The following is a 20,759-nucleotide window of genomic DNA, read 5'->3' on the forward strand; positions in this document are numbered from 1 at the left end:
CGGTCACTGTCCATATCTACACACGCTTGTATCGCTTCGTCACTAATGCAAAGTTTAGCGCGATAACCCATCTTTCAATTCTTTCACCACTGATTCTTTCTTGCCGATGGAAAACCCTCAAATTTTTTATTCCCTTCCTGATCTTCAAACATTATTTGCGGATATGATTTTCTCTAACATCGCATTAGAGTTTGTTGTTTTTCATCCTCCCAAGCTAGCGATTCCATAAAAATAGCATCTTTAACATTAAGCCCACGTTGGAATTCGGAAATGCCACCGTCCTCAAAATAAACTAGTTTGCGCATAGAACTTTTCAGATAATTCTTTTTTAAGTTTTGAATCACTCCTTGATCCATGGGCTGGATGACACTTGTTACGTTCGGCGGTAAATACACGATAAAAATGTTTCCATTGCTCAGTTCCTCAGCTTTATTGTTGTCGAGTAGGAGAATAAATTTGCTGTCCTCTAGAAGTCTTTTTTTTTTAATTTTCTTTCACTGATGGGACAAACACATGCTTGAGCCAGTTCATGAATGTTTCTGAGTCCATCCATGGGTTATTTTGTGGGCGATAATCCACTGGCAAGTATATTAGATTTTTAAAACAACGTGGCTTCCGGTATTTTCTAACGACACACAATTTGACTTTATGGGTCCCTGCCATGTTCGTACACAGTAACACCGTCAGTCTATCCTTGCTTTGTTTGAATCTTTTGGTGGTTTCCTCTGCTTCACTGGCTAGTGTAGATGTCGGTAAACAGTGGTAGAACAGGCCGGTCTCGTCAACGTTGTAGATCTGTTCCGATTTCAGATCGTCCTCGGCAACCAATTTTGCAAACCTATGACAGAAAGGAGGAAAGAAAAGTTAAAAATATATATATATATATATATATATATATATATATAAATGCACTATGCATCCGTGTATGCGAGAAATAAATTGAGATATGAGATGCGAATCTTTACCATGTAGGCACAGGTTAATTAACGTACCTGTCTATAAACTCCTCTGCAAAAGGTGAATCAGCAGATTTTGCTTCCCCAAACACATCAAGACGACGTATTCTATGGCGATTCTTGAATCTTTTAAGTCATCCATCTGAGAACTGGCACGATTCTCCAATTGACATCTTTTCAGCAAAATCTTTGGCTTTTTCTTGCAGCGTTGGGCCTAATATAGCTACACCTTCAGACTTTTTAAGACAAAACCACTCGTACAACACTTTGTCCAGCATTTCCACACGTTTATGTTGTAGCGTGTGGCAATTTTCTCCAGCTTCAGGCGTGTCACTCAACTTCGCAAACTCTCTTAGCTTTTCGGATTGGGCCTTGATATCGTAAATGGTAGACGACCCAATGCCGTATTCTTCCTTTGGTATTTTTCTATTTTCGCCTTTCTTCAATCTTCTGCATATATCCACCTTCTGCTTAAGTGAAAGCACCACACTTTCCTTTTCTCAACTTTGGGCATGATAAAATAGAGTTGGCTAACATGTGCACGGAGGTGGCTAACATGTGGCGGGAGAAGTGAATGGGACTGAGAAGCCCTGGTGGTGGCGAGAGCAACTACAACCATGCCAGGGATTTTAAACACACGCGGGAAATTAAAATTTATTTAATTTTTGTATACGTCTATCTTTATCACAATTTTTCGATTTTCGTGAAAAATATGCCGGTTATTTGAAGTGCCGGATACAAGAAGGCCGGATACGAGGGCTTTTACTGTAAAAGCCAAATTACTAAAAGGGTAACTGATATTACTATTTACCTTTGCTTTTCTGGAGATTTACCCAACTTAGTACAGCCATTTAGAAGCAATTGTAGTTTAGATGTGAGTCAAGTATAGTAATGGAAAGGTTAGTGAAGATAGCCTCTAACCCTTTCATTTTTTGAGGGTTCCCTCAGCTGCATAAAAAGTCTTACAGAAGGCAGAATTAATCATATAAATAATGACAGTCAAACTTTTGTGGCTGTAAAAGATGACTGCTTTATTCAACTGTGATGATTAGCACCAGCTTGTTAGAGGGTTGTTGTTGTTGTTGTTGTTGTTGTCGTTCCCTAGACTGTCTGTCCGAGCAGTCCCGTCTCCCCAAGGAAGGCCACAGCCGAAACTGGGTTTTCCCACAAATCCTTTATAGAGTGTATGTTGTGTTGTTTGCGTGCATGAATGTGTATAATGCAGTCTTCCATTATGTGTTGTATGGTATGGGGCGAAGTGTTACATCCTGGGCAGCTGTTCACAACACGGTCGTCCAGCCTCTTCTGGTAGCTTAGAAGTGCTGGGTGGTGACCGCATCGCAGTCTGGCCAAGTGGACTCTGTCCTTACGTGGGAGAGAGGATTCAGAAGGGTGGATATCAGGGGGTCTGGCATGCAGCAGTGTGTTGTCTTTCAGTGTGTTAATGGAGCGGTGAGTGATATGATTATGAATATGTTTCCGGAGGCTGGTATTTGGTGGTTGTGGAGGAAGAGAAGAGAGTATCTGTGTGTAATAAAGGTCTATGGGTGTAGTTTTAATGTTTCTTGGTGTGTGTGGGTATTCTGCTATGTAGTGTAGCGGGTGTGATGTGTTTGTGGTGGCTGCAGCAAGTGTTTGTGTGCCTCTCATGTCGAGGTGGTCCTTGACTTTGAGGACTTTTGTTTCATGGTGTAAATGGTCTGTAGGTGATGTATTTGTGCAGCCTGTAATTGTTTTTAGGGCTTTGTTTTGTATGATTTGAAGGGTGTTGTGGTGTGTCTCACTGAGATTAGGAGCCCATGCAGGACTCGCATAATTCATCACTGAGCGTATGCATTGTTTGTATATTGTTATATTAGTTTCTTTGTTTTGTCCAAATGTTGTTCCAGTGATTGACTTAAGTGCGTTAAGTCTAGGTGTGCATTTGTTTTTTATGTTTGTGAGGTGTTGTTTGAAAGACATGGATGTATCGTATGTTACACCAAGAATTTTCGGTGTGTTTGTGTGTGGTATTAGAGTGTTGTTGATGTAGAGATGAGGTATGTATTTGTGTTCTTTTGTCCAGTTGGTGAGAAGTGTTGCTGTAGATTTGGTTGGAGCTATTTTGAGTCTGTTTGTGATGAACCATGTGTTGAGTGTGTCAAGGTAAGGCTGGATTATTTCTGCAGCTTTGTCTGTGTTACGATGTGTGCATGTGATTGTTATATCGTCTGCGTAGGAAGAGATTTGTATTTCTGAGCTGTCTGGCGTGGGTAAGTCATGCATGTATAGATTAAATAATGTGGGGGATAGAACTGAGCCCTGTGGTACTCCGTTCTTAATGTTTCTGATGTGCGATGATTGGCCATTATATGACACATGAGCATTCCTGCCTGCCAGATAATTGGCCAGCCATCTTTTGGTGTTATTGTGCATGTCTGTGTTATATATTTTATTTGTTAGGCTGTGGCGGGGGATAGCATCAAAAGCTTTACTAATGTCCAATGTTATAAGAAGTGTTCTATGGTGGGGCCTATCTGAATTGATGCCATCTAAAATTCTTTGTGTGAGGTTTGTCAGAAGAGTGTTTGTGGAGTGTAGTGGCCTAAAACCGTGTTGTGAGTCAGCAAGGGGAATATATGGTGTGACAAGTTTAAGTATTAGGCGTTCAATGACTTTAGAGGGGGTGCAGAGAAGTGTGATTGGGCGGTGCGATGTTGGGATTGTTGGGTCTTTGTTCGGTTTTGGAATGGTGATTATTTTACCATGCTTCCAGATGTCGGGTATAGTGTTGTGTGAATAGCTGTAGTTTGCAATGTTTGTGAGTGCGTGTATACCTTGTGGTCCAATGTGTTTTAGGTGGATGTTGCTTATGTTATCAGGGCCACAGGCAGATGAGTGCTTGAGACTATGCATTATGAGTTTTGTCTGACTGTCTATGAAGGGTGTATAGTCTGAGTCTGTGGGAAAGTCTTTCTTACGTCGAATGGTGCGTCGGTCATCAGGGTGAGATGTAAGATGGCTCGTCTGTGCAAAATGACGTATGAGTGCGTTTGCTTGTTGTCTGTTTGAGGGTAGATTATCTGTTGTTGTGATTATTGCTGCGTGAGAGCGTGTAGTGTTAGTGTTGGATAGTGTGATGCTGTTGAGTGTTTTGTACAATTTGCTGGTGTTTGTTTTGTGATCAAGTGTATTGATAAAGTTTTGCCAATTTTGTGTTTTTTGTTCATGTATTTTATTGGTAATTGCAGTGTTTAGTGTTTGTATTTGGTCTGCTATGTTTTGAGGGATAGGTGTGGGGGTATCGTGTTTAAGTGTGTCACGTTGTCTGATGAGGCCTTGGATTTCTGGTGTGAAGTTGGGGTTGTGTGATTTTCTGTTGCCTCTAGGGATGTATCTCTTGTCTGCGTTTTGTATGATTGTATTAAAAGCGTGCACAGCATTGTTTATGTTTGTGATTGGTGTACTGTTAAGTGTTTCAAAATGTTGTTCTGTCTCTTCATTAAAGGCTTCCCAGTTAGCTCTCTTGTAATTGGTGTAAGTGTGTCTGTGGCCAGCTGGGGTGCATCTTGTTTTGGTGGTGATGATGATTGGAAGGTGGTCAGAACCAAGGGCTCCGACCACTCTCCATGATGTTGTTGGGGTTAGGCAGGGGGAGCAAAAGGTGATATCAGGAGAGGAGGGAGTGTAGAGGGCTTGGTATGGGATATGTGTATGATTATGCGTGTTGTTCATGATAGTCAATGAGTCGAATTGAGTCTGTATATCAAGCCCTCTGTCTGTGTCAGGGTTGTCGACAAACCAGGCAGACGACTTGGCGTTGAAGTCACCACCCATGATCAGGTTGGGGATTGAGGTTAGTTGGCTGAGTTGAGGTCTGAAGGTGGTTGGAACTGTGGGGGATGATTGGGGGGGAATGTACATGTTAACTATTGTTAGTGTTGAATTGTTGCCTGTGCGGATACGAATGGATTGGGTTTCTGTTGTGTTATCTGTGGTAGGGAGGAGAATTTTGGTTGTGGCACTTGTGTCCACAAAACAGATGGAATGGTGGATCAGGGTGATGAGTCCACCGCCATTGCCGTCAGTCCGGTCTTGTCTGATGGTGGTGTAATTATGAAATGATGGTGTTTTGTGTGAGTGTCTTAATTTTGTTTCTTGTAGAATTGCAATGTGTATGGAGTTTTGTTTAAGAAAGTGTTCAAGTTCATGTTTTTTAGTGTTAATACCGTCAATGTTGTGTTGTAATATGTTGATGTTGTGTGTTTTGTATGTGTTGTATGTTGCGGTTTGGGGTTGAGGTTGGGGTGGTGGTGGGAAGGGTGTAGGATCTGGGTCAGAGGGGGGGAAAGGAGAGATCGTGGACAAAGGAAGGGGAGTACTAATCGGGGGTAAGGGCAAAGGGAAATTGGGAGTGGGTAAGGGTGTTGGCTGTGGTTGGGGAGGTGGGATTGGGGTTACTGGAGGGCAGGTAGAACATGTCCAAGTGTTTGTGTATTGGTTTGTGTCAGCAAGTGTTGCACAAGTGAGGTGGGCCCAGTTTTTGCACATATTGCACTGAACTGAGCCCTTTGTCTGTCTGCTCGAAGTAATGGGTTTAGAGCATGTTGGGCATGTGTATTTTGTGGTGGGCCCAGGATTGCTCTCTACATCTCCGGCTAAAAGTAGAAGAAGAGGGGTGATCGCCGGAAAATGACCCCTCAGTGCAGAAAAAACGTAACATTGTGTGTTGGAAAAAAAGGATTGTGGTACTCCCCCAGGTAGGCGTAGCTCCTCCTTGGGGATCGGTGCCATCTGCGTAGAGCTGATGGCCAGGGGTAGTTGCTGCTGATTGGCCCCCAACTCTTGGGGTTGGGGGGTGGTCCCACGGCGTAGACGTTGCAGCTCCAGGAGACTGTTTGTGAGGTGTTGTTTGAAAGACATGGATGTATCGTATGTTACACCAAGAATTTTCGGTGTGTTTGTGTGTGGTATTAGAGTGTTGTTGATGTAGAGATGAGGTATGTATTTGTGTTCTTTTGTCCAGTTGGTGAGAAGTTGGCAACCTAACAAATAAAATATATAACACAGACATGCACAATAACACCAAAAGATGGCTGGCCAATTATCTGGCAGGCAGGAATGCTCATGTGTCATATAATGGCCAATCATCGCACATCAGAAACATTAAGAACGGAGTACCACAGGGCTCAGTTCTATCCCCTCTCTCTCTCTCTCTCTCTCTTTCTTTCTATCCAGTGTATTTATCTAGTTGTATCTTACAGGTAGGGGAGCTGTGCTTGTGGTGAGGACAATAACTAAAGGCTTACTTTTTTGGGGTAGGGATTTCCTTGCATATTCTTGATATCATTGTCTCCTTTCTGATGCTTGTCCTTAATTTTTTGGCAGCATGTTGCTGTTCTGGAGTCAATGCTTCAGGACTGGCTCTTAGGGGACCATCTCCTCCTTGTGGGGAACCAGGGGGTTGGTAAGAACAAACTTGCAGATAGATTCCTCAACCTCCTCAACAGACCAAGAGAGTACATCCAGCTTCACAGGTATTGTGTATCCTATATTAATCCTATTCTTACTCTGCTTAATTCTGCTAGTTCATATGTTGTGGATACTTCAGTATTGGGGACATTAATGGTTGACCATTTAGATATCTGATATAGAGTTAAAATTGCTATCAGTTCCATTCCTGTCTTCTCTCTCTCTTTCTCTCTCTCTCTCTCTCTCTCTCTCTTTCTTTCTATCCAGTGTATTTATCTAGTTGTATCTTACAGGTAGGGGAGCTGTGCTTGTGGTGTCTCATCTTTGTATCTTGCAGTGTCTAGTTTGCTCTTAAATTCATGTATAGTTTTTGCACACACTATTGTTTCATCCAGTTTGTTCCAGAGATCCACCGCTCTGTGTGGAAAACTTTTTTTTTCAGGTCTATTCCATAGCTGTTCTTTTTGAATTTCTTATGTTCCCTTGTATTTATCTTATCCCAATTTAGTAAGTCCTCTCTATCAAGGAATTCCATGCCTTTCATGATTCTGTAGATGGTCAGCAGGTCCCTTTTTTCTCTTCTTTGTTTCAGAGTTGGTAAGTTCAGTTTTGACAATCTCTCCTCATATGACAGGTTTGAAAATGTTGGGGCCATTTTCATAGTTGCTCTCTGGATTCTTTCAATCTTCTTTATATTCTTTTTGGTACTGGGTGATCATAGTGTCGCAGCATATTCTAGCCTTGGCCTTATCAGTGTGACTAGTTTTTTTTTTACCATTTTTCGTCCAAATAGGTAAAGGCTACCTTTATTGATCTTAGCAACTTGTATGATTCTCCAACAATTTTCTTTATCTGTCTATCTGTCTATAAATGTGGGTAAAAGTAAGGTGATGAGATGTACAAGGGGTGAAAGTGGCAGTAGACTGGAAGTGGGCATTAAGGGAGAGCGACTGGAGGAAGTGGATAGTTTTAGATACTTGGGTGCAAATGTGGCAGGGAAAGGTGGAGTGAAAGTGGAGGTAGAATGTAGATTGAGAGAAGCGAGTAAATGCCTTGGTAGATTAAAGAGTGTAATGAGGAATAGACATTTGGGAATGGATGCTAAGAGGAGACTGTATGAAGGAGTGATTGTGCCAACAGCACTGTATGGGGCAGAAACATGGAACATAAGAGAAGAAGAGAGAAGGAGTTTGAATGTGTTTGAGATGAGGTGTCTGAGAAGTATGATGGGGGTTACTAGGCTAGATAGAGTGAGAAATGAGGAGGTGAGGAGGAGAACAGGGGTGGAAAAGGAGCTGGGAGATAGGGTTGATGAAAGAATATTAGGATGGTTTGGACACATGGAAAGAATGAGTGAAGAAAGACTAGTAAAAGAGGTATGGAAGGCAGATGTGGAGGGAGTGAACATGAGGGGACGTCCTAGGATGAGGTGGATGGATAGGGTGAAGGGGGCTTTGGGGAAGAGGGGAATGTCTGTTGAGGAAGGACGGGAGAGGACAGAAGACAGGGGTGAATGGAGAATGGTTGTATATGGATGATGTTGTGATTGCATGAGGTGGAATGGGCAGGTGGATGGGGGGTGAGGTAGTATGTGTGAGTAAAATTTGATGCAGCCCGAAAGGATTTCTCCCCGTCCTCTCATTTTATGCAATGGGGGGACGGAGAGGGGGGGGGGTCGCCGATTTAATGAAGCGGCCTTGCTGTGGATGTGCTGTGTCTTGCGACACTGCTTCTGACCCAGGGCAGTGGACAAGGTGCAGGGATGACCCGTCATTCAGGAGGTGCTAAGATAAGAGGGAGGGTGGAGGGGTGTGGAATGTATTCAGGGATGGAATGGGTGGGAATGATTTTATGCCTTTTTCTTTTTGGCTACCCCCCTTGTAAGGGGGAAAAAGCCTTGGTATATGTATGTATGTATGTATGTCTATCTGGGAACATGTCATTTGTTATGATCACTCCCAGGTCTTTTTCAGAATCCACTTTCTTTACTTCCTTTGTTCCAATATTATATTGTCGTGATATTCTTTTTTTTTTCACTTTTTCCGAATTCCATTATGCTACATTTCTTGATGTTGAAGTCTACTTACCACTTCTGACTCCATTTCCAAACCTTGTACCTTGTTCAGGTCTCTCTGTAGTGATTCACAATCTGTTTCAGTATTCACCTTCTTCAACAATTTAGCGTTGTTTGCAAAGATCCTCATGTAACATTCCACATCTTCATCCATGTCATTCACATAAATAGCAAACATTATTGGAGCCAATAGTGATCTCTATGGAACTCCTAATCACCTCTTCCTAAGCTGAACTCTTTTCTCTGAGCACTACCCTCCTATTCCTTCCATGCAAAAAATCCTCCATCCAGTTTAGTAGTTTACCTTCTACCTGTCCTATATTTTCCATTTTTTTTTTTTTTAATAATTTTTTATGTGGCACTTAGTTGAAGGCTTTCTATAAGTCTAGGAAAGCACAGTCAGCCCATCCATCCCTTTTTTGTATTATATCTATTAGTCTTGACTAGAAATATATTAAATTTGTAGCACATGATCTCTCCTATCTGAATCCAAATTGTATCATATTTATTATATTGTTTTCTTCCAAGTGTTTTAACCATCTGTTATAATAACTTTTTCACAGATTTTGGCTACAGTGGTTGTAAAGGAAACCTGTAATTTGTTGGGTCATCTTTGTTTCCTCCTGTATATATCGGAATAATATTGGGATTTTGCAGTCATATGATATTTTTCCTTCTTTGAATGAGCAATTTATTATGTTATATATCTTGCCTATTAATTCTTCTTTACCTTCTTTTAGTATCCAATTTGCTATGCCATCTGGACCATGTGATTTCCTGACATCAATGTTAGTTAGTTGATCCATTATTTCTTTTTATGTTATTTTTATTTCCCTCATGGGGTGGGGGGCACTTTATTCTCTTCATCACAATGCTGTACTTTTTCTCTAGTGAAAACTGACTTGAAGTGATTATTCATGACTTCAGCCATTTCTAAATCTTCTGAGTACTCTATATTTTCATGACATAGTTTCACCATTTCCTGTTTATTTTTAAGTTTACCATTCACATATCTATAGAATAGTTTAAGTTGAACTTTACATTTTCTATGTCTTTTTTATAATATCTCTTTCCTTTCTGCACACTTTTACATATTCATTTCTTTGTTTGATGTATATTTGCCACTTACCATTTTTTTCTTTTTTTTCCACCTATTCTGAGCTTTATCTCTTCTATCTTTCACCTCACTGCATCTACTGTTGAACCAGCACTTATTATGCACCTTTTCCTGTTTGTCTTTGTACATATTCATCCACTCCTTCATTATAGATTTCCATAGAAATCATCCATTTCTCTTCCACTTGTGTCTCGTTATTGTAGAATTTTTCCTAATTTCTATTTTGAAAGAATTTTTTTAGTTTCCCAAAGTCTGTTTAGTTGTATGTCTTTCTTTTATGTATTTCTCATTTCTCTCTATACATAATTCCTCCTTTCATTCAAATTTCATTAATATGTGATCACTCTTCCCAAATGGTGTCTTGTATTCAATTTTATCCACAATTTCAGGTTCTGTTGTAAATATTAAATCTAGTCTTGATGGTTCTTCATTACTTCTATATCTGGTATTTTCTTTTACCCATTGTGTCATTGTATGTTCTATAGTCATGTCAAGTAATACATTTCCCCATAGATCCTCTCCACCTTTCACTGTCATCTCTTCCCAACAGATTTCTTTGCAGTTAAAATCTCCCATAAGTACCAGGTTACCTCCATCCTTCAGCATCTCGTTTAATGAATGCCTTGTATCTTCTAACATTTTTGAATGCTCACCCTCTTTCCAAGAGCCCATTTTTGGGGGCACATAAATCACTACAAACTTTCTACTTTTCATGTCACTATCTTCAACTTTTATCATGATCATTTCCACACTGTTTATACCCTCTGTAACCTTCGTCACATTTAAGTTTTTCTTGGCCAGAAACATGACTCCTCTGCCCTGTTTCTCGTCTCTATTTTTGATCCAATGATTATATAATCCATGTCCAACACTATTTGGTGGTAGTGGACCCCTTAATTTCATCTCTGCAATTCCCATTATGTCTGGTTTTTCTTCTGACAGGTAATTATTTAGTTAATTTAATCCTGAGATCAATTCGTCTATGTTAGTATAAGCCACTTATACTTTGTCCTTCTCCATCTCGTTTTCTGTTCCTTTCGTTTTGCTTACCCGAGCATACAATTTTTCTAAGACTCTCCAACAGAACTCCTTTCTTTCGGTCTCCGTTCTTTTCCCATTTTTTCCTTAATCTTCATCTCTTAGTGTCTTCCCTTTCCTCAACATTCATTTCTCTTTATCCATATATTGTTGTAGTGTTCACTGCTAACTTTACTGATTTTGCTAGTATGTCTTCTACTACCATTTGTGACCTCAATTTTATCTTTAGAGGTTGAGTTCTTTTGAATATTGTCCCATTCTATATACTGTACTTCTGTTTCCTTCTTTACTACTTATTAGTCTCCGTCTCATATTTTTAGAATTGTTCTTGCTATTTCTTTTTCTGCTTTTTCCCCGAAATACCTAACCATGCCATGTTTTCCTTTAGTCGATATACAACAATACACTTTTATCCACTGTATCTCTAACCCAATTTGCTTTCTCTTTGGTGCATATTTATCTATTCCTTCTTTATAAGTTTCTTTTAATATCATCTATTTCTCTTCTATCTTTGTTTCTTTATTAAAGAAGTTTTCCCAACTTACTCTTTGAAAGAATTTTCTGTTTCTCAAAATCCATTATGTTGTACATTAGTCTTCCCTTTCTGTGTTTCTCATTTCTTTCCAAATCAATTTCTTTTTTTAGTTCAAACTCTATTAGTATGTGGTCACTCTTCCCAATTGGTGTCCTGTATTCCATTTTATCCACAATTTCAGGCTCTGATGTAAATATCAAGTCTAGTCTACAGTTCTTCATTATTTCTATATCTGGTATTTTCTTTTACCCATTGAGTCATTGTGGGTTTATGGTCATGCCTAGTGGTATATTTCCCCAAAGGTCCTCTCCACCTTTCACTGTCATCTCCTCCCAACATATTTCTTTAGAGTTAAAGTCACCCATAATTACTAAGTTTCCTCCTTCTTTCAGTATTTCATTTAATGCATGCCTTGTGTCTTCCAACATTTTGGAATGGTCACTCTCTTTCCAAGAATATGTTTTCGGGGGCACATATATCACTACAAATTTTCTACTTTTCATGTCACTATTTTCAACTTTTATCATAATCAATTCCACATTATTATTTCCTTCTGTTATCTTTGTCACATTAAAGCCTTTCTTAGTCAAAAACATGACTCCACCCTGTTTCTCCTTTCTATTTTTCATCCAATATGTAACCATATCCCACAGTATTAGGTGGTAGTGGTCCTCTTAATTTCATCTCCACAATGCCAGATGGTTGTTTAATTGATTTAGTCCTGAAGTCATGCCATCTATGTTGGTATACATTATTTTTAATTTGTTCCTTTTTCCTTTTTTGTTTCCTGTGTTTCTTATATATATATATATATATATATATATATATATATATATATATATATATATATGTATATATATATATATATATATATATACCATTTTTTCAGCTTCAAGCCCAGTACTCTCTCTCAAAAAAAAGACTTGTTATTTTCAGTCTCTGCTCTTTTCTGTTTTTTTTTCATTTGTTTCATATCTTAGTGTCTTTTCCCTGTCTTTTTCATCATTGCTCATTTCTTTTTTATCCATATATTTTTGTATTTTTTGCTTTTTGCCAACTTTGCTGTCTTTGTTAGTACTTCTGCTATCATTTGAGACCTTAGTTTAATTTTTAGTGGTCTATTTTTTCTTTAGAGTATTCTATGCACTTCTATTTCCTTTTCCATTTCTTGCCCATCCTCTTGTATCTCTTTCAGAATTTCTTTTGCTATTTCTTTCTCCTCTTTTTCTCTTAAGTATCTAGCTACATTGTGTTTTTCTTTAATACCATAAACTACTATACACTTTTTTTTTATCAGTTGTGTCTTTGACCCAATTTTCTTTCTCCTTAATTACTTTAATTACTGTTTCTTTTGGATTTTCTTCCACTTGTTGTTGTACAATTTCTTTGAAAGTTATTTTTTGGTTTTCTTGATCCACTTTCCATTGATTTTTAAATTCTTGGAGATCTGTCTCTTTTATGGTTTCTCCAACTTTCTCGGTCACCGCTTGTATTTGTTCTTTTACTTTTTTTTTCAAAGCCTCATTTTTGTTTATATTTTCTTTTTTCATTCTTTTCTCCTCACTTTTGACTGTGTTTAATTCCTTTTTTAGATCATTAAGCTCCCTGTTTGTTTCAACATTTCTTCTTTTTAGCTCAATCACTTCTTTATACATTGCCCTGTATTCAGTTTTCAGATCTATAATTTAATTTATTAGTTCTGTAATCTCCTGATTTCTTAGAATATTTGTATACCTTGTATCTTATTCCAAATTCATACCTCTACCTAGTATTCCACTTTCTTTTGCAAACCTTGAAAGAGCACTTTTGTACTTTTGATTCATCTTCGGCATTTCCATGTTGCAACTCTTTTTTGGGATGACACTTAACAGTGATTCAACCCTGCTTACATCCAGTCTTCTCTTTGTTGGTTCACTATATTTTTGTCTATCTTCATCATCCTCCATTTTATATTTAAACTATTAACTGAAATTATTCTATTTTATCATTTTGGTCACTCAATAAACAAAGCTCCCTTCCTGTACAATACCAATTAGTCGTTTCCTCCAACTTAGCAAAAAAGCACTGTACTCCAGAGCTCGTTCTAGATGTCTGTTCCAGACAGTGGTTTGTTGGTGTGTTTGTGTCTGTGTTTTAACCCCATGTATTGTCATGGTTGCCACTGACAATTAGATATACAGTAAATACCTTGTGGTTTTGTACTTGTGATGATTAGACCAAGGCAATGGATTGATGCCAGATGGATGACTGAAAAATAAATCCCTATTTCCTGAAGTCAATTCTGGGCATGGGCACTCCGCTATTTTGGGTGTTCATCCCTGTGGTCTGGTACTATGTACCAAAATGGGACTAAGAATGTCAATTAAAAGATCAGTGAGTCTGGCTGGTTGCAGCCACTTCCTCATTAGGTGATGCATATCTCCTAGGAAAGGCCTCAGGCTATAAATTGGAATGTATTATTTACAGGGACACAACAGTGCAGAGTCTGACCCTCCAGCCAACAGTGAAAGAGGGAAGGATTCAGCATGAAGACTCCCCCCTCGTGAAAGCTGTCCGCGATGGCCACGTTCTGGTAGTAGATGAAGCAGATAAAGCACCTGTCCACGTCACATGTGTTCTCAAGGTGCGTCCTGCAACTCACAAGTAGAGTGGGTACTTATGGGTTTCCTTTGGCCGAAAAATAAAGCCTAGAGAGGGAGGAACTAGAACAAACATACAAGTAGGAGTTGCATATCCATGACTCCAAACCATGTGTTCAGTGGTTGAGGTCAAGCATTTATTTATCCTTATGTACACTTTAAAATATTGACATATCTTTATAGTTTAGTTTAATTTTTATTTTGCAATAGGATACTCAGATATGAAAATGCAATATATAAAATTGCAAGGATGACACAAAAAACATTTGAAACTTATTTCCATATGTTTCTTATTTGGAGCATTTGATATTATCTTTAGTGTTGCATGATTTTTCTTTGAGCAGTAATAAGACCTGCATTTATTATTAGTTCAACTGTAAAAGTACAGTATCATTACTTCAGTGCATCATAATTTGTGGAATAATATGTTGATAGATTACCACCATATGCTGATTAGTTTAGACTGGTGTCACAATTTTACTTCAGTAAATCAACTTAGTGTAATGCCAAAATTGTGCCATGCACATTTTGGTTTTGCCTCCCTCATCTGAGCCCCCTACTTTTTGAGTGCTAGGAATGCCTCAGCATATGCTGTGCTGTGTACAGCTACCAGTAAATTAATAAAGAAAGCTTCTGTTGCAAAAAGACTTACAAAAATTAGAGTAAGAAAGACCACACAAAGTCATATAAAAGGTCTCATAACCAGGTATGATTTATTATAGAAAGTGTGACTTAATTTTACTGTCCTTTCAGACTCTTGTTGAAAGTGGTGAGATGCTCTTGTCAGATGGCCGGCGTATCATGCCCCCTGGTCATGTCCCAGCTTCTTCCAGTGCTGGGAAAATCCTTGTCTCCCATCCAGACTTCCGGATGATTGTTCTGGCCAACAGACCAGGATTTCCTTTCCTAGGCAATGACTTCTTTGGAGCTCTAGGTAAGAATCTAATTAGATATTGAAATATGTACACTGCACCAATGAAACTAGGCTGAAGAGATGTACTCAGATCTACTTTCTGGATGTAGTGATACAAACCAACCTTCTCAGAGTATAAATAAATTCACAGGTAAATTGAGTATATCCTTTGTACCGGGACCATTGACATGTACCTACAAGTGGTAATTCTTCAAGACAAATATCAGAAAGTCTGAAGTTTCTGCCATTCATCTTCAGAACCTGTCAGTATCCTCTCCTCCATCTAGTGATGCAGTCCCAAAGGGGACACTTAGTCTCCAGAGCAAACCCAAGACCTTTGTATCAACTTTGATTTTATTCCCTCTTTTCACCCTATATGGGATATTGATTGCATACGTATTTTACAGTTATCATGTTCATGACCCTGTCTGGGGTATTGGCTGCATATTATTGTGAGGTTAAAATCTGCTCAGTAGCATGTAGCTGATACTTAAAGGTCTATATGGGGTGCCCCTACAGACCAGAGCCATACATCATTTTGTCTGTGATAGAGAAAATCTCTATTCCTAGAGAAACTATGCTACTTTATTATACTGCAATTGTTCCTCTGTTATGCTGTCCCCCCACTCTTGATACTGTCCTGTACCACTTCTCTGAATATACATTTCCTTTTTTGTCAAACCCTGTGGTAAGGGAGAAAAAATACTGCCACCGAGTGTTCCCACTTGAGTTGTAAAAAGCAACAAAAACAGGACGGGGATAGAGCTAAGCATCCTACTCTCTGTAGCCCCAAAGGAAGCATTCCCAAAAAAGGCAAAGGCATAAAAGGGCCTAGGAGTTTTCCAACCAGAACCCTCAGGTTTGGGTCTTTTAATGTGTGTGGATGTGGTACAGATGAGAATAAGAAGGAAGACATAGGCACTATGTTTGTTAGAAGATGGATGTGTTGGCAATGAGTGAAACTATATTGAAAGGAAAGGGCAAATTTGAGTTTCGGAGTGTAGTTGGAAGGGTGTCAGGAGTGAAGAGAGGAGGAGGGAGATAAGCGGTGTCTATACTAGTAAGTGAAGAGATAGGTAAGCATGTGGTGGAGTGGAAGGAGGTTTCTTCAAAGTTAACATGGATGAAAGTGAAACTGGGAAGGAAGATTTGGGTCTTTGTAAGTGCATATGGGTGTAGTAGTGAGAAGAGTGTAGAGGAAAGGGAGACACTCTGGATAGATTTAAATGAGTGCATAGAGGGTTTAGGGAGAAATGTCAATGTAGTGATATTGGGAGATCTCAGTGCTATGGTAGGAGACAAGCCAATAGATGGAGTGGTTGGAAAGTGTGGAGTGGCATGAAAAAATCATAGTAGAGACTTGATGGTGGAGATGTATCTAGAAAGAAGGTTGATGGTAGCAAACACTGTGTCTAGGAAGAGGGTCAAGCATACACATGGGAGAGGGTGGTGGATGGAAGGGTGGTAGATAGGGTTTTATGGACTATATAGTGGTAACCAGGAGAAGGGTAGGGGGAGTTTTGGACATATGTGTAGTTGGGGGAAATATAAGATTTTTTTAGTCCATGGGCCAAATCCAGAAAAGTGCACTTTTGTTGCACCCCCTTGGGGACTTTGGTTTGATGATACCAAGTGGTTCCTAGGTAATCTGAGATGACATTTTCACTTGTTGTCATTTGCACAACCTGGCAGGTACTTCTTAATACCCCATTTTATAAGGGAGGGTTCATGCAAAATTTCACCTTGGCAAGAATGCATGTATTTGAGAGAAAAACTAATTCTCTGATTATTTCAGGAAACACTGGTAGTCATACAGTAAAGTCCCAAGGGGGGTGCAACCAACTTAAAAAATAAGGCATGTCTGGATTTGGCCCATGGTAGAAGGTGGGTTGAGAGTGGAGGCTGGGTGGGGAGAGGGGGGACAGTGGGAGGTGCTTGGTGTAAGCTGCTTGAATGAGAGGGAAGGGGAGAGGGAGTGCAAGAAGCTGAGAGATGGGTGGGAGGGGGTGAGGGGTGGAGTGAAACTAGGGGTGGAGGAGGAGTGGGAGTGTTTTGGGGAGGGAGTCACAAGATGTACAGGGATGGTGCGTGGAGCAGGGAGGAAATGGAGGGAGGGGTGGTGAGTGGTGGGATGGTGAAGCAGAAAAGGTTGTGGAGGGGAAGAAGGGAGCATTCACAGATTGGTTGCAGGGTAGGATGGGAGAATCATATGAGAGGTACAAAGAAGGGAGAAGAGAGGTAAAGCATGAGATGGAGGAGGTGCAAAGGGGAGCAGATGCAAAGTGAGGTAAGAGTGTGACAAGATTTTGAAAGTGATGAAAAGATATTTTGGAAGAAAGTTGGGGGAATAGGTGGAGGTGAATTGATTAGAGGGGACTGGGTGAAAGGTGTAGATCAGTCATTCTCAACAGAGGCAATTTTTGAGCTCAGAGGGGGAAAAAACGTCACAGGTATTGCTTCTAACTGACAAATATTAAGCCTAATATAAAAGATCTAGCAGCGAAGCACCAGCCAGGCCCAAGGATCTCATTAAAACACAACGTGAGTAAAACATTTTAAATAAGTTGTTTATCATTGTTGCAATAATTTTATTATTATTTTCCAATTAAGTGGGGCGATCCTTTTTTTTTTTTTTTTTCAATTGAAAAAGGGGGCGATATGGCCTAAAAGGTTGAGAAACCCTGGTGTAGATGGAGAGATGATAATGGAAGAGACAGCAGTAAGGGGGGGATGGGTGGAGTATTTTGGGAATTGCTAAATGTGAAGGAGGATAGGGAGAAAAGGGTGGTTACAGTGGGAGACACTGGAAAAATGACAGTGATGAATGAGAAAATTGGAGGAGAAATAAGAAAAGATGAAGTGAAACCATTTAATAAAATGATGAGAGCAGGTGGGGTGCCTGGGTTAGATGGGTGCCATGCAGATTGTCTAAAAAAGGAAGGTACAGTGATGGTGGACTGGGTGATGAGGTTGTTTAATGATTGTGTAAAAGAGGGTAGAGTGCCGGAAGACTGGAGGAGTGCCTGTATAGTGCTGCTTTATAAATGGAGTGGGGGACAAGTGTGAATGTGTGAGTTTCAGAGGGGTTAGTTTGTTGGGTGTAGTTGGGGGGGCTTAATGGAAGGTTTTGATTGAGAGCATTAGGAGAGGAGCATAGGAGGTAATTGGTGAGGAGCAGTGTGGGTTTGGGACATGTGGGGGTTGTGTGGATCAGATTTTTGTAGTAAGGCAGATATGTGAGAAACCTTTAAGTAAAGGTAAGGATGTTTTTTGGGTCTTTATGGGTTTGGAAAGGGATTATGACAGGGTAGACAGGAAGGCACTGTGGGAGGTATTGCAGATATGTGGAATGGGAGGAAAGTTGTTGAGGGTAATTGAGAGATTTTGCAAGAATGGTGGAGCCTGTGTTGAAATTGGAAATGGAGAGAGTGAGTGGTTTTAGGTAAAGGTGGGACTTTGCTGGGGATATGTCATGTCACCATGGCTGTTCAATTCATACATGGATGGGGTGGTGTGGAAGGGATGCAGGGGTGATGGGCTGGGGATTGGAGAGGGCAGAGAGGGGTGGGAGGTGGGCCAGTTGTTGTTTGCTGATGACACGGTTCTTGTAGCAGGATTAGAGGAGAGATTAGGGGAGTTGGTGATGGAGTTTGGGAGGGTATGCAAGGGAGAGAAGTTGGAGATAAGTGTAGGTAAAAGTTGGGTGATGAGATATGCAAGGGGAGAAGATAACAGTAAATTGGAAGTGAGTATTAAGAAAGAGAGACTGGAGAAAGTGGATAACTTTAGATACTTGGGGGGGAAATGTGGCAGGAAAGGGAAGAGTGGAGGTGGAGGTGGAGTGTAGATTGAGAGAGGCAAATGAATGCCTTGGGGGATTTAAAAGTGTATTGAGAAATAGACATTTGGGAATGGATACTGAGAGGAGATGGTATGAAGGGGTGATTGTGTTGAAACATGCAGAAACATGGAACATAAGAGAGGAAGAGTCTAAATGTGTTTGAGATGAGGTGCCTGAGAGGTGTGTGTGGGGGGGTTGCTAGGCTGGACAGAGTGAAAGGTGAAGAGGTGGGGGAGGGGAGTGGGGGTGCAAGGGAGTTGGAGGTGGAGTTGATGGATGGGGGGTTGGGATGGTTTGGGCACATGGTGGGAGTGAGTGAGGAATGATTGGTAAAGGAGCTGTGGAAGGCGGAGGTGGAGGGGGTGAATGTGAGGGCCTAGAGTCTAGACTTAAGATTCTTCTTTCCTTCACCTAGACTCCGGATGAATTAAAGAGCTTTAAATATGTATTATGTAGCAGGAGATGGAGTGGGGGTGAAGGTAAATTATAGAGTAAGAAAACAAATAGATGTTTTGGGAGAATAAGGAAATTGGTATCTGGGAATGAATGTAAAGAGAACTTTATGAAGGGGTGATTGTGCCTACAATACTGTATGGTACAGAGACTTGGGATTCAAGGGAGGTAGAAAGGAGAATCTTTATTTGTGTTTGAGGTAAAGTATTTGAAAAGTATGGTGGGGGCTATGAGGATGGATAGAATGAGAAATAAGGAGGTGAGGCAGAAAGCAGGGTTGGAAAGAGAGTTGGCAGATAAGGTTGATCAAAGAATATTGGGATTGTTTGGGCAAATGGGAAGAATAAGTGAAGAGTGGCAGTGTGTGGAGTTAAGGGGAAGATTGAAAATGGGATGGATGAATATAGTGAATGGAGCCTTCGATACATGGGAAATGTTTCTTGAGCAGGGAGGGGATAGGGCAAGGTATATGTGCAAGTGGAGAGTGGTTGTTAATGGATGAGAAATTCTGAAGGGATTTCTTCATGGCTACTATGTTGTGATTGTCAGCTCTTCTTATGTAAGGAATTGGACAAAAGACATTGAGAGTTGATAGCTTTAGCCTATTCCAAAGACCAAGAGTCAACCTCTAATGTCTGCACCTCCATATGGAGGTGAGGGTGTTCATGGGATTTGAAGACATTTGATGGGAGATGATCCTTTCTGATGCCCATCTCACAGGGCCACCACAAGTAGATGCCCATCGTTGGTTCTTTCATTTCTTTTAATGTACCACATAACACCGTCAATCACCGCCCCCTCACATACCACATAATGCCTTCATTTACTTCCTTTCTGCCTTCATTCACTTCTCATTACTACCACATTACACTTTCAGTCACTTTCCTATAAGCACCACATAACTCCTTCTGCCAATTCCATTCACTTACTATGTAATGCCTTCATTCACTTTCCTTCATATGCCACATAACTCCTTCAGTCACTTTGCTTCTAGTACTATGTAATGACACTCTGGCTTTGAATCTCCTCTAGGTGACCTCTTCAGCTGTCATGCCATTGACAACCCAAGCATTGAGTCTGAGATGACGCTTCTGAGGTCCTATGGGCCTGATGTGGCTGAGGATGTGATGCGGCGCCTGGTGGGAGCTTTTGGGGACCTCAGGGCCATGGCTGACCAGGGACTCATCCAGTACCCATACTCCACCAGGGAGGTTGTCAACATTGTTAAGCATCTGCAGGTATAAGTCCCACTTGTGTCCTCCATTGTATCTTCCATCCTCTTCTCCTCCCCCTCCTCCTACCCTTTCAGTCTCCTCTTACTCCTCCTCCCCATTGTATATTTTCATGGATTTCATTTAAAATGTACATTATATTGACAGGTGTGATGAAGGAGAATTGTAAGAATTTAGCTGATTAATCAAGAGTACAAATTAATGACATTACTTTTAATCTAAATTTCAAATAATATACCAGGAACATATTTCTGTTAATCTAACTTCGCTCTCTTTAAATTAAACACCAGCTATAATTTGTGCCCTGGCCTCAGATTGGTGAAACATGCCATGTGTTGGTGCAGGGCCCTCAGAAGGGAGAGGGGTTGCAAGGGGTGTATATGCCCTGGGAATGCACATTTAGGGGGGCAGCAGTTTTAGTCTGGACATGCCACCCACAAGACTGACAAAATAATTATAATAAAAAAAGGTCAAAGTAGCCCTGAATAATTTTAATTACCGTAATATATG

At 40.3% G+C, this 20,759-nt stretch overlaps 1 protein-coding gene across 5 annotated transcripts in view; it reads left to right on the forward strand.

Annotated features, from left to right (window-relative positions):
- c12.2 (von Willebrand factor A domain-containing protein c12.2) overlaps positions 1 to 20,759 on the forward strand; it is a 353,857-nt gene that overhangs the window by 315,799 nt on the left and 17,299 nt on the right. For all 5 annotated transcript variants that reach the window (XM_076212829.1, XM_076212831.1, XM_076212827.1 and 2 more), the window contains 4 exons: positions 6,324 to 6,472; positions 13,638 to 13,794; positions 14,564 to 14,744; positions 20,050 to 20,255. In XM_076212829.1, coding sequence (XP_076068944.1) covers positions 6,324 to 6,472; positions 13,638 to 13,794; positions 14,564 to 14,744; positions 20,050 to 20,255 — 693 coding nt within the window. The remainder of the gene's footprint in view (positions 1 to 6,323; positions 6,473 to 13,637; positions 13,795 to 14,563; positions 14,745 to 20,049; positions 20,256 to 20,759) is intronic.

Source organism: Oratosquilla oratoria, chromosome 30 (assembly GCF_046742065.1).
Source record: "Oratosquilla oratoria isolate Oo_2021 chromosome 30, ASM4674206v1, whole genome shotgun sequence".
Lineage (NCBI taxonomy): Eukaryota > Metazoa > Arthropoda > Malacostraca > Stomatopoda > Squillidae > Oratosquilla > Oratosquilla oratoria.